The sequence below is a fragment of the Elgaria multicarinata genome, chromosome 1 (assembly GCF_023053635.1).
Source record: "Elgaria multicarinata webbii isolate HBS135686 ecotype San Diego chromosome 1, rElgMul1.1.pri, whole genome shotgun sequence".
NCBI classification, from domain to species: domain Eukaryota; kingdom Metazoa; phylum Chordata; class Lepidosauria; order Squamata; family Anguidae; genus Elgaria; species Elgaria multicarinata.
The window spans coordinates 184,757,795-184,772,674 of record NC_086171.1 but is presented as its reverse complement, the minus strand read 5'-3'; the positions used below and the strand labels follow the sequence as shown (position 1 = coordinate 184,772,674).

Here is a 14,880-nt window from a genome sequence, read left to right as displayed (position 1 = left end):
CTCTTCTATCCTCCATATATAGAACTCTTGATTGGATGACTCCTCTTTTGATGTAACAAACTTTCATGTAAATGGTCAAACTGCCTGTGAGCCAATTATTGCACAGTGAGCTAAGCAAGAGATAGTCAAGCCCAATACAGCTAAGTAGGAATAGTCTACAGTTGTCCACGACAGAAGCCCCCCAAATCCAAGGACTGGAAAACAGATCAGAGTAAAACATGAATCACAGAGTTAATTTTGTGGGCAGAGTTCTGAGAGCCTCTGAGGTGTGTCCCAAAGGAAAAGGTGGGGAGGGGAGGGGGATCTGCACTCTTGAGACTGAATTGGATGTCATATTAGAAGCATGTTACCTAACCTGTAGGAAACAGTTCTGTCCTTGCTTTTGGCTGGACTCATTGGGACAAAATAGGGCTCCTCTGGCTCGCTCTCTCCTATGCAGAATTCTCACGCCCAGCTTCAGTCAGCGAGAATCACGACGGAATGGAGTCAGACAAAAGAGACGAAGACAGCAGGTATGGCGGGAGGACGCGGTCCGAGGCAGAGGATGAAGAGGTGACCACCCCAACAAAAATCAAGGAGCTAAAGGTACAACATATATAATGCACTTGGACAGAGGCTTCTGTCATATCTGTACCTCCGATCTAACATCATAGCTTCCTCATAGGAAGATGCTGCAGAAAGCAATGATAATATTTATTTATTTATTTAAAACATTTCTAGGCTGCCTTTCAGAGCAGTAGCCCTCCCAAGGTGTTATACAACAATAACATCCATGTAATAAAATTCATATAATAATAAAAACAGATGCAGTAGTAAAAACAGCAAATGTTCCAAGAAACAATGAATACCAGCAAAAGACAGAATTATCATCACTACTACCCAATTCAGTGGGGAATGTTTCCCAGTCCTGTGATATGAAATAGTCCCCATGATGGAAGTGATAGCATATGGCTTGGCCTGAAATCCCCTTGCCATTTCCAAAAATGTAACTAAGCCAGAGTTGCCCAATTGCTGGGGTGCATGCCATGACTTTCTTTAGTAACTGGAAAAATGTTTTGGTGTTTTCTACTCTGTGAACAGGAAGTTTTCAGCAACAGTAATAGTATGATGAGCATAGCTCCTCCACTAGACAGAGATGCGTATCCAATTCTGTTTATTAAACTGAGCTTTGCTGCTTTCCCTTCAGCACCCAAAAGTATAACAAAGGCGCTGTACACCTAGAGGCAGATGTTCACAGAGGCACGTCTTTGTATGACAGGCTTTCTGTGACATAACGGATTCCCCATGTTTCTCTCCAAGAGGCTTTGGGGAAGACGAGAATTGCTCTTCATATCAAGTAAGGTTCACCTGGTGTATTGTTGCTCCAATATCAAAAGTCTTTGTGTAAATCTGGATGTTCATCCCCTTCTTGTTTGGAACAACTGATTTTGATGACATCAGGGGCAGGCAATACCTCATCAGCATTACGATATGTCCGTCCACACACGCAGAAGTGTTGAATCGCTCTAAATTCGTATGACAGACTAGCTTGCAGCCTGTGTGTTGCAAGATACAACCCCCCTGCTCTTCCATTGTTCTAACCAAATTTCAACGAAAACTTGGACTTTTATGTAGTGATGGGGAAAATTCTCTTGGCTGTATTCAGAACTGGGCACTACAAACTAAGCTATTTCTATCCCACCCAAAATGAAAGTCACTTACTAGGCCTCTGTCCTCTAGTGCGCCTTCCCACCCACTAGTTCTCTCTTCGCAAAGAGTAACAGGAAATGGGGAGGGCTGGTGATGGCAAAACCCCAATACAGTATAAGCCAGGCTTGAATTCTGAGAGTTCTGGGCTTGGCTCATAATAGCAACTAATTAATAGCCCATAGCAACTAATTAATTTAATACTAAAAGATTTATATCCCACTCTTCTGTCCCATGTATGGGACCTCTCAGATCCCATTGCAAATGTCCCCCATTCCCAAATCCTTCCCCATCAATGGATTCATTGATCATAAGCCCACTTGTTTCCTAGCTTACAGGGGGAGAAGCCTAAACCCTAGGGGGCCTTTTCCAGCGCTGGCAATGTCCTACTGAAAGCATGTGGCATCGCAGGTGATATTTTTCTTGGCTCCTGTAGTGTAACGTGCATTATTTGAGTTCCCTTGACTGACCCTATGAGTTACTTTCCCTTCCTCCCACCTCTTTTCGCATACCAGACGGAACAAGAAACCACCCCAAGGCACAAACAGGAGGTATTCTTTCTCTGGAATGTCTTAACTCCTCATCAGTGCATCCTAGTGTTCATCCTCTTTAAAAAATGCAAATGACATTGTATGTGCCCCTGTTTACTGGAATACAAGATGCAACTCAGACCGGGAATAGTGGACATTCCCCTCTCAAAATCTTATAAACAAACTTTGATGCTTAAATGTAAGGGGGGTTCTTCCCTGGAAGTACAAGCTGCATCTTTTATCCCACTAAGTAAGTCAGTTCCCTTCATCTTGTTCCTGTGAGCAAGACTCCCTCCTAGCAAGCAGTAGCCAGGTTACTTCAGCTACTTGCTTCCTGGGAAACCATGCCTATTTTGTCACCCAACTGACTCTTTCCTGCGTTTTCTTGGCATTCCATTGTCTTTGTTTCTTTCATTTTCCGGCCCTGATATCCTCAGGTAGGAGATGCTTACTGAATATTCAGAAGTAAGCTTAACAAGAACATACATCCCTGAATTGCAGGTTGGAACATCTGCATCATTGTCCCCATGTTGGTCTGCTTTAAGCTCGAACTGAAATTGCGGCTTCCACCTAATTACCGGCTAAATTGCCAAGTAGTAGAAAGCAACATTACAAAACTGCCTGCCGTTTTTCTTTGAATGATAAACTTGATGCGACTAGAAATGCAATTGCTGAGTTAATTAAGGATAAGAGTATAATACGCCAAGCTTGTTACAGTACCTTGTACATCGTTGTGAATAAGAAATTTAGAAAATTCTTCATAACTTGGCACGTAGCTTGATTTTTGCAGATGAATTCTACTACACAAAGCTGTTATTTAGCTTTTATTCTGAGCAGAGTTGCAGGGTTCCCATTTAAATTTGCCTGAATCACAGTGGAGAGTTTTCGTTGTTTTTTAGCAGGGTTGAGTCAAGTTCTAGAATTGAAGCTAGAAAACAAACAGGTCAAAATAAATGCTTTTAGCTGCATGCTGCATTTGTCATGCTAAGCTTCATGATTTCACTGTGCCTGGCCATTCCCACAGGCTCCCCACACCCCCCCAACATTCTCCAAGCACCTGATCTTCAGTGCCGGCTATTGTTCCCTCCATGTTGTCTTATCATCCATTACCTTTGCATGTTCTATATTGCAATCCTTAATGGTCCTTATTTACAACCTCACCGGCACATGAATGGGGCAATGGGCAAACTGCTTCAGAGATTCACATCATTCAAGTTCTTTTCTTTTCAATCTCTAAGGAAATAATTCCTAAAAAACTGTTCTGCTGCATGACACAACAGAACTGCTGGTCTGCCACAGGAGATAAATTAAGACAGCAATCCTATACTCACTTATCTGGGCATTAAACTCAGTTGGACACATTTCTGAGTTGTTAAGGCTTCTTTAAGTACACATCCATAAAGGAGGCTGCCTGCTATATCTCTGCATGAATCACTACTCTGTCCTGGCCTCCTTCTAGTCAGCCTCTGCAGCTAAATAATTATACTGTATTGCTCCAGTGGATGTAGTTTGAACATTCATTCTCTCCCAGTGCAGAGGCAGTAGATTTACCCTCTAGAATAGCTCTTAGATGCTTCTCTGCATGAATAACTGTTCTGAGTCACACCCAGAACAATGACTCAAGCAGAAACACAAGGAGGGCACACCTTTGGGGGCAGGCAATTCTTAGACTTACACACTCCAACAGAAAGCTTTCAGTGTGCCATCAGTTTTAATTCCCAAAAAAGAGTGTGCTTTGCCAATCACATATTTGGGAAACTCTGCTCTAGGGTGAGAAGAATCGAGGCAGCCGATTGCTTGCTGTGGTACCTGGATCGATCCTTGAAATGCAGAGGAAGCTTTCATCCAGAATATAACAAAACGGGTGGGGAATAGGACCATTACAACTTAAATCCATATTTGAGTTGGGAATAAGTATTTAAGATCTTCATCTCTTTGAATCAGTTTGTCTAGTACAACAGAGTGGAGCTTCACTTAGCCACAGGAAAGGCTTTATAAAAGGGGATGATTTTGTCTTAGTGATGGTCCTCAGCCCAACTTGATTGTAAGCCAAATCTAGCTATACTCTGTTTTGGACCTTTTTTCTATTTGGAATGGCTGATATCCAATTCCTGATTCACATTTTAAATCCCTGGCCATTTCAGTCACAGATGATGTCCTGAGGACACCTAGTGGAAATTACCATGGAAGACTGTATACACTGGATAGGAACAGATCTGGCTGTCTCCTGGCCCCTTGGGCTGTTGGCTCTGGAATGACTTGTCTTCCAAAGAAAAACAAAATATACAAATAGGCCCGTAGAAGCCAAGGAAGAGGATTCTAATGTAGATTACTATAATATTTACTTGAAAAAGAATATAAAATGCCTTACAACTTTCAGGAACAGTCAGAACTTTCAGGAGCACTTTTTTCAGTGGCCAGATCTGCCTTTCAACACTACCCATCATTGTAAACTGTGGCTTAATTTAAATTCAATCACTAAATTCTGTCAGAGGGGAGTTCACGTCTCAGAAAATAATGCCTCTGGGATTTTAAACTCAGTGAAGCCTCCACCTCACAAAATATCACTTGTTGCCCCATTCATGTACCCACCTCTAACCCTCTCCTCAGTAGTTACCTTCCCCTCTCCCTCCAAAAGTTTTTAGACAAACCGGAAGATGTTTTACTAAAGCACCAGGCCAGCATCAATGAGTTGAAGAGGACCCTGAAGGAACCTAACAGCAAACTCGTGCACAGGGACCGGGATAGGAGACTGCCTTCCTCACCCGCCTCTTCCTCGCCCAAACACGAGGATGAGACACCAAAGGGAACTCCAGAGAAGGCCAATGAGGTTTGTTTTGCTGTTATCCTAATGATATGAAGGTGTTGTTTCTTGTGTACCATGTTGCTATGCAGTTGTGTTATTTTATATTTATTTATTGATTTAGCGCCAACAATGTACTTGGTGCTGTACAGAATATACAAATAAAACAGCAACACCCTGCCTAGAGGCTTACAGTCTAAAATCACATTAAAACATATGAAGGGGGAAGGGGTTACACAAAACAGAAATAAGGGAATATTTACAATGTTTGTGCCTTTAAAAATGTGTCACTTTATTCTATGTCTGCTCTGCAGCGTAATGGAATCAGCCTGGTCAGTGGCCATGTGGCATTATCTCGACTGTATTTGAAATCTTCCCAGCCTGTATAGTCAAAGATTGTTCACGTCCTAAGTGGCCTGGCTGTTTATGTGTGGCGAGCACTCTGTCTTGTGTGACTTTAAGAGCTTCTCTTCATGAATGATTTGTTGCACGCTCATGATTGACCATTCAAGGAAATCTGTAGAGCTGTCAAACTACAGGACATCTCCTGTGCCTTCCCCCAGAAATCTCGTTAAAAACACAGGCAGTGATAATCTGGTATTTAAAATAATTGCAGGATTAATTCCACCACTAGATGGTGAGGTTTCACTGAACTTGATGGAACATTGCCCAGAGGGAAAGGTTTCAATTACAAATTATTATTATTATTATTATTTATTTATTTATATAGCACCATCAATGTACATGGTGCTGTACAGATAACACAGTAAATAGCAAGATAATATCATCTCTGTCTGAAGGAGTCTGTAGCGAACGTGGAAAGACCTGAGGGTGGGGGGAGCCTGGGAAGGGTGTGTGTTTTTTCCTTAATGTAGAGACACTCTAAAATAGTGATGTCTTCAATTTTAGGCAAAGATTCAAGTAGCATCTTAACAACAGGATTCAAGAATCTGCATTATGGGGAGGGACAATACCTCAGGAGCCCTTGAGTAATTACGTTGCATGCCAAGGGCCCCAATTCATCTCCTGTATGTCACAGGTGATGAGGAAGACCTCCGCATGGAGAAACACTGCTATTCACAGTAGGCAATACTGAGCCAGATGGACCAATGTCTGACCTGGTATAAGGCAGCTTCCCCTTTCCAATTCTTGAGTAGCTGCCGAGTCTTTTGTTTGTGAAGAACCAGCTACATTCATCCTGTATGTATATAAACCATTGCTAAACAATGTCTGAAATCGTATTCATACTAGTAATCTTGTGACCTGAAGGCTATGAAGGCATCTCTAAGTGGAGATCCTTGATATGACTATTCGTGCTGAGCCAGGTAAAGTCGTGCATTGATAAGGTGGCTCTGGCAGTCAAGGGTTTTTCAGGATTGTCTGTGTCATATGTTCTGCTTTGACATGTCCTTGTTGCACTCAGACCTACCTTGGGGGGTATTGTAATACAAGCAAGACTGGGCTGGTCATATTTCAGTCTGGCGCTTGTGTCAAGTAGGTACTCACCACTACATCTTTTTCTTTAAAGCCAGGCAAATAGGAGATTCCTAGAATCTGCAAGGAGTCAGTTCATATGACCCTACACACACCTTCATTGACCGAGCAAGTGGCTTCAACTCACTGCTTGTACTTATCTCTATTAGGGAGAATTGCAGCAAACCCAACAGTCAGGAGAAACGTGAGTTTTGGTGAGATAATTGAACCTGTAGCAAGAATTATTAGACAAAGTACAGATGCAGGGGGTGGACTTATAGCAGGCATATCAAAATAAACATAAAATAGCATTATATCTCATACTCACAGTTCAACATAAGATGTTGAACACCACAAGTGAGGGTGCCATACTTAAGTTACAAAACCTCTGCAATTACACAGACTATATCAGGGTAAGTTAAAATGTTACCGCTGCTCCCTGGAGGCTGCTGGAAATGCTTCCCCAATCGCTGTGATGGGAGCTGAAATGTTTTAAAGCCATTTGCCATGTTCAAACATATGCCTCCATGAGGTTGAGATAATCCACTAGGTGAGTTGCATTCTAATATTAGGCTTACCACATAGAGACACTGCCATGTGGAAAACATATGTAGCAACTTCCATATGGTGACTCTTTTCTCAGCTTTCTCAGAGATGCTTGCAACTTAGCAGGGAGCATCCACAAAGCCATCAATGAACACCTTGAGTCATAAAAGACTTCTCTCTTATCAAGGGAAGAATTATTTTGAAAGTAGCGTGGCATTACACTCCAGATGGAAGTAACTGTCTCCAGGTCAGCCTTGGCCAACCTGGCACCCAGACTGCAGTTCCATCATTCCCAGGCAGCATGGGAGTTGCAGCCCATCACATCTGGAGGGCTCTATGTTGGGGAAGGCTGATCTAGATTATTTTCATATAAGGTCTAAATAGTGAGATTGTCCCAAGAAAAGAATTTTGCATGTTAAAAATCCTGTCTGGGGCAGTATTTCCAAGATGTTTCTATCAGCAAAGCTCAGATTGAATCCAAAGAAAAGATGAGGAGGTTTTCAAAACAGGGTAGCAGTTATACAAAATAGAGATATGGATTTGTGGATATGTGGCGCTCAAAATTTTTGTTTGAGTCTTACGATTTTGGCTGTTGTACTGTCTTTCTCTGTCACTTGGGTTTTATTCTGGATCTGCTTTATTCTATATGTGTTGCTCCAAAGCCAAACTGATATGGGCTTGTCTTTTTATGGGTGTTCAAAGTAAATGGAGGAGGTTGGGCTAGAACATTCTTTGACTCTACTATGTGATTCTGCTCTATGATTTGACACAGCCTTAAAACTGCACACTTATAGAAGACCCACTTACGAAATGAAAAGCTCTTTCGGTTTTAGGAAGCCAAAACAAACATCTTTAAAAGCATTGCCATTGGCAAGAGTAGTGTAGTAGTAGAGAGACAGAGATGAAATTTGTCCTATGTGGAGTTCATTTGTTTTTATGGGCACATATACCACTAACATTCAGGCTCTTTTAACTCCTGCTGATTCTGTAATGGGCAAGACTTTGGTGCATTGGAGAGCTAGGACAACAAAAGACTAAACTTGAGCACCGGAATCCTGGAGGCATCAGGTCCAAACAGATGGGGGCAGCCATATTAGTCATTCATACATCTTCCCTGTTCACAGACAGATTGATTTTTACATCAAAAGGGATCTGTGGGTGAGGAGAGCTGAGCTCTTATCCCACTTGCATCCCCAATGCTCCATTGCCCAGGATATGTTTCTTGCAGTTCAGCTCCAATAAAATAAGTGAGCCAGGATGGGAGAAAGGTGCCTGAAGCAAAGGGGCATAATTAGGTAAGGTGAGAGAAGGTTGATCTCCTCTCATCTGGATGCTCCTGTTGTTGTTAAAATGAGATGTCCCTTCCATCCCTGCTTTATACATGAACGTGGCAGGCAGGTGAACCAGCAAGCATGGCTGCTTCCATCGCATCTAAGTTTGTTCCTTCAGTTGAACAGTATTCTTGGATAAGCGGGTTGCATAGAGTAAGATTTGTATGAGACTGAGCTTAACCCTTTATCATGGAAGTTGGCTAGATCAATTTGTGTTCACCTATTCTAGCAGAGAGCAAAAGGGCATGGGGTAGCAAAGTGTAGCAGATCATTGGTTGCTACTGTCATTGATATAGAGAAGGTAGAAGATGAAGGAAAGAATGTTTTCCAAGAAAAAGTTGTCAGATAAAGAGTGTAAGATCAGAGTGAAAACTCTCAGTGTGGAGAATATTCTCCATACTTTATTTACTCTCTGTCTCTTTCTCTATCTCTCCCTGTCTCTTTCTCTGTCTCTTTCTTTCTGTCTCTTTGCCTTGGGGTCTTGGGTTTCCCCTGCTGAAACAGATGTCAGAAGAGGATTCTCCAGAGGATCTATCATCTGAGCATGGAGCTGCCTTACTCATGGAGTCTTTTACACAGAAAAGCCTTGTTTCTTCTCCTGAGGTTATCACCACTCTTTCAATTTCTCTCTCTTTTCTGTATCTGCTTCCCTTTTTGTTTCCTTTTATAGTTGTTAGAAAGATTACAGCTGTAGTCCTATACGTACTTATCAGGGAGTAGGCCCAATTCAATGCGATGAGACTTACTTCTGAGTAGGCAGATTTAGCCACCCAGTAAATTAGGTATTCATTTTGATCTTCTCTCAAACAAGACATTCTAAGCCTGTCATTCTTGGTGTAAGGGTGTTAAAAGCAGACATGGATTATGATAGAATAATGTCCTGGCTATGGTATGTTTAAGAGCCTTGTGTGTCGCAGAGCGGTAAAGCAGCAGTTTCTGCAGCTGAAACTTTCCCCACTGCCTGAGTTCGATCCCAGCGGAAGCTGGTTTCAGGCAGCCAGCTTAGGTCGACTCAGCCTTCCATCCTCCCGAGGTTGGTAAAATGAGTACCCAGTTAGCAGGGGGAAAGATAACGGCTGTGGAAGACAACGGCAAACCACCCCGCTATAAGGCCTGCCAAGAAAACGTCGGCGAAAGCTGGCATCCCTCCAAGAGTCAGTAATGACTCAGTGCTTGCACGAGAGGTTCCTTTCCTTTCCATGGTATGTTTAAATTCTCCTAATGATTTTGAGGATAATGTTTTTTGAAAGTGGACCTGAACCTAATAATCAGTACTTGAATAGGACAACTGCATAAAAATCATCTAAAATGGAAGGCAGTATTGGTAATGTATTCAGTTTATTTATTTAATGCTTATCTCGCCTTTCCACCAAAAATGGTGTTCAAGGCAGCTAATGGAGGTGCATTCATCTATGATGAGCTCCTTATTCTTCCACATGATTCCATTGGTCAGCAACATAGATTTCAATTATCTGAAGGAAGATACATAGCTTAGTGGTAGAGCACATGGTTTACATGCAAAAAGTTCTGGGTTCAATTCCTGACATCTCCAAGTAGGACTGAGAAAGACTCCTGACTGAACCATAGAGAGATTCTGTCAGGCTGCATTGACCTAGATGGACCAACAATCAAGATAAACAGGTTCTTATGAAAAAATATATAATGGGAAGTCCTATAACACGGTCATGGGGAAGTCCTATAACATGGCCTACCTACTGAATAGGGCCTACAGGGATTCCCCATCTGGACCACCAAGCTTCTTCCCCAGCCATGCCCCGTTCCCCTGCCCCAGCACCAAGAGAGGGAGAAAGGGATTATTTCTAATCTAGTATATCCAGTGCCTCTCAGCACTGGAACTGAGGAAAAGTGTTATCTCCAATCTCACAGCATTTAGGCAGGGTAAATGCCCTCCCTAAGCTGATTTGCATGTATCACCTGAGGAGGTGGGGTTGGGAAGACGTATGTGTGTGTGTGTGTGTGTGTGTGTGTGTGTGTGTGTGTGAAAGAGTATGGTGTGTGAGTGTGTGTGGATGTCTGTGGGGGTGAAAATGTGTGTGTTGGGAGGGACAGAACAAGCTAGCAGGGGCTCCATTCCCATTGGCCATGGTCCTGCTTACTTGGGATATAACCTTGTCCCTAGTATGAAGCCCCTGATGTCCTGGCTTGGGGCCAATTCAGCCCTATGACTGAAAACACTTCCCCACCTCTGTGTTGTTGTTGTTGTTGTTGTTGTCGTCATCATCATCATCATCATCATCATTTATATACTGCCCCATAGCCAAAGCTCTCTGGGTGGTTTACAAAGATGACTGTAGTGTATTCCACTTAAACTGTTCCTCAATACTTTCGATGAAATAGGACAGCCTTTGGTGGTTGTCTATAAGACCAAATGAAGTAGACAATTCTTCACTCAGTGCACTGCGTTAAGTGGATTTGTGTAAGGAATGACTTCATGTTTGCCCAAACCATTTTGCCAAATACAGAGGCTGAGATATTAGGATGAAAGCTATCTTAGAAATAGAAAGCACCAAGGCCTTCATTATTCTAAAGAAACATCCATTTTGGTCAGTTCAGTTTTCAGATACTCAAACACAATGGTCATGTATCTAGAAATGCAAAATAAAATAAAACTTGAGACATCTGGTGGCAAAGGCAGTGAATAGCCCTCCCACAATACAGCAAGACAGTCCCGCTTGTCGAATCTGCTGCCTGGCTAGAAAAAACTAGGCCTTGTCTTTCACATTTAAGCAAATACTCTCTCAAGTTTACTTCTGTAGCCTGGGGAAATTTTAAATAGAACAACAAGGGACATAATGAGACCAAACCATTGGTGCTTAGACCCAAGTATCATTGTATAATTTTAGCTTTCCCCAACCTGGCACCCTCCAGATGTTTTAGTCCACAACTCCCATCATCCCTGACAATTGAATATGCTGGCTGGACATGATGGGAGTTGTAGTCCAAAATATCTGGAAGGTGCCAGGTTGGGGAAGGCTGGCATAGAGAATGTCTAGAACACCCTGTTGTTTGATATGCTTTTAGCATTACGTTGGCTTGTCTAATTGTACACTGTCAGATATATGACTTGTAACTCAGACATTGAAATGCCCAACCGTTGCTTCCACAGGGAATATAGTAGGCAAACCAGTTCAAACTGCAAGCTAGTTCCCTGTGGACTATCACAAGCACTGAAAATCCTGTCTTGGAAGGGGGAACTAGCACAGAATTCTTGCCAGTTCTGAATATAGTTTCTGGCATAACTAAAGTACTAAAAAAGGAATACCGGGCTTTAACTGCATTGCTCTGGCCCAAAGCCAAGTTACAGAGAAGAGCATTGCATTTTAGCAAGCACTGTAAGAGAGGACATTGTGAGAAACAATCAACCTTCGATTACTCTCAGAAGGGTAGGTGCTCAGCTAGCCTCAGGGCAAGGCAATTGAGGCAGCTGCTGAACTCCACAGAACTTGGTTTCCAGAAGTGGGGAAATCTGATACTGACTAGGATTTGTGAACAAACTTGAGTGAGTTGCTGTTTGCAGAAGCATGTGTTCATCCATTGAAACCATATACTCCCCACATCCGTTTGGTCATCAGAACAGGCACCAAAACTTCCTATTTTGGCTTCTGGTTATATGTGTAAGTGGCCTGTAGGCCCACTCATCGCCCTGTACATTATCTCTCATCAAGAGTTTTCACACCCATGGCACTTCTCAATGCATGGAACAGTGGGTTGGATTCCAAACCATGGCGTAATCTACGCCAAGCAGGTTATTGCCCTATGAAAGTGGTATATAAAAGGCCGGAGCCACACTACTGCTTTATAGTGGTATTGAAGTGCGCTGACAACTGTTGGGAGCCATTGACACATACCATATACCGCTTTCATCCCGCTTTCAAAGTGGAATATCCTGCTTGGTGTGGCTCCTGCCTTTTATATACTGCTTTCATAGCACAGTACAATATCTTGCTTGGTGTAGATAGGCCCTGAGTTAGTTGGACTTGGGTCCTGATGGAATCAATGTGAAAAGATTCCCATTGATTTTAGTGGGACCTATGTGCAACTAACTTAATCTGGATCTAACCTGTGAATCCAGAATGTAGATTCAAATAAGCCGTTTTGATGGCTTTCTATAAAAAGGGACTTCACCCCCAAAAAGTGTTTAATAATTTATTTTATTTTTTAAAATGCTATATATAATTAGAGATGACCTAGGACATGCAAGGTTGGTTAGTTCAACTGCTGCAAAATCAGTGTGTCTTAATTATATAATTATTGTGCAAATGAAGGAGGAAACTCGTCATGTAGCTATTTGTCTGGATGAAGAAACCCAGCAGTTCACAACTGCAATAGAACAACTGCTCACATGCTTTGTGTTGACTGTAGAGCTCTTTTTAAGAAAGATGGATATGGTAGAAGATGAATGCATTTAATAGTTCAGTCATGGTTGAATGAAGTGGCTGATTGAGGAAGGGTTGTTTGAGGAATTTGATCTTGGCCAATCCCTACACGAAATGGCTTGACCACACCTTTTAGTCTAATGTACTTCTCAAAACATAGCTCTCCAACAGAGTTTGCAAGTCTCAAGATGTTGCAATGCAGTTCTCAGAGGTTTATATGTATTCTAATACATATTTTGAGATGACTCTTTATATTTGCAGATTAATGCAGAAACAGAATTATTGATAAAAACACACAGAGACCAGAAATAGACAGACATGTCCGTCCCCTATCTGAAGTGCTATGAGTAAAACCCGACTGATTTCAAGTTTTAGCTGACTTTCACTTGGCACAGCCCTAGTTGTTAGTAGGAGCAGTTATGATAGAAATGAAAGCTAGTTTTTATGGAATTTTTCATTTACATTTTTCTTAAATATATGTTTAATGGGTGAATGAAAAACAGTGATCCTTGTAAATATTTGCATTTGATGTGTGTTTTCCATACTAATGTTCAAGTGTACAACCTGTATATGGTTGGTAATTCATTCTGTGCATAATACTGAGCTATACTACTGTTACCCCATAATTGCAGGGAATATTGAAGTATATTGTAATGCAAATCAAATCCTAGGCTGACCCACAGCACTGTACCACAGCATGACTTCAGAGCAAATCATTTCTGCTGGTACCAAACCATAAGCCTTTGTGAGGCTATTTGAAAAAAAACCTCTTTTTTCAATGCACTCTTTTTCCCACTAGCAAATCAGCAGTAACATTTCCAAGCACAAACAAGAGATTTAACTAGCCAGCAAGTGGTATCTGTATGTCTAGTGTTAACATTATGAAATCCAGTGCATTATAGCAGGGGCTTAAACTTCCTTTTTGTCAATCCTCCACCACTATTCCCTCAATATGTCCTCTGTCTTCATGCTTTCTTCCACAGAGATGACTGAACTGAAACACTACTGAGTGTGTAATGGGTGATGAGTTTGGATAGCATACACCACATAAAATACCAATCACTACAGATTACTACACAGCATCCTCCTTGTTTAAGCAGTTTGGTACTGCTGTGCTATGTGGTGCACTAAATAGTAGGCTTTCTATTTGCTGCCTCCTACACTTTGCTGTACTGCCTTTAAAGCATTTTGTATAGCAGTTTCTGCTGTTTACTTTCTTCACCTTGCTTTTCTAATCATAGCCCCTGATCTGTTTTTTTTTTCCTGAATGAAACTTAGCTTAGATTCAGAATTGCTCAGCCTTTGGACAGAAATTGTTGCTGCTACTTGGGTTTCCCCAAAGAAATGTGAAGTTGCAAAAGTGTCTAAATGCCCAGGAAATTTTAGGATGTTGCTAAAGACACTGGGTACTTTTGGGCCTTCAGTTTGGAATCTTGCTTTTGATGCAGCAGTTTAAAGGGATCCCACTAAGCTGATGAATTCTTAGTGAAGTGATGCACACAGTTGTATTGAAATATGATAAATCTAAGCAAACCTCTCTGGGGAAATCCAGACACCAAGGATTGGACCCAGACATAGTAATATTTAGAACAGATCCAATGAAATCAATGGGATTTCAGTGGGTGTACTCTAAGTATGACTATGTGTAAATTCAACTCTTAGGAAGAAAGTCTGAGAATTTGGATATCCATACAAAAAGACAGCCTGGTAACTTAATATTACAACTTATAAAGTGGTTTATATATGCCTGTATACTATGCTGAGATTTGGTGTTTAGATGTGCAAATTATAAACGAGATTAATTGAAACCAGTGTTAAAGCATCATATACTTTGCATTCAGTTCCATCGTATATATTAAATAAAACCTACACAACATTTTCCTATAAATCTGTTTGTAATTTAAAACAGTATTATTGAGAACTCCTGTACATCTCCTGTCCAAACTGTTTGAAATGTTATAGAAGCAATTCTAACAGAATTAAATAGATTTTTTTTAATATCCAAAAGCTAAATACTTTCTCTTTGTTCTTACAAACATGCATATAAATCTGATCAAGCTACAATGGGATCGTTAAACTAAAAAGTCACTCAACAAATGACGCTTATATTAGAA

The 14,880-nt window shown here is 41.4% G+C and overlaps 1 protein-coding gene across 2 annotated transcripts in view; it reads left to right on the top strand.

The window, feature by feature from the left end:
* The window catches only part of EPB41L1 (erythrocyte membrane protein band 4.1 like 1), a 209,528-nt gene that overhangs the window by 171,598 nt on the left and 23,050 nt on the right, over positions 1–14,880 (top strand). Inside the window, exons 13-16 of one of the 2 annotated variants that reach the window (XM_063145358.1) lie at positions 440–585; positions 2,202–2,237; positions 4,855–5,046; positions 8,874–8,972. In XM_063145358.1, the coding sequence (XP_063001428.1) occupies positions 440–585; positions 2,202–2,237; positions 4,855–5,046; positions 8,874–8,972 (473 nt within the window). The remainder of the gene's footprint in view (positions 1–439; positions 586–2,201; positions 2,238–4,854; positions 5,047–8,873; positions 8,973–14,880) is intronic. The other variant, XM_063145366.1, reaches the window with a different exon arrangement.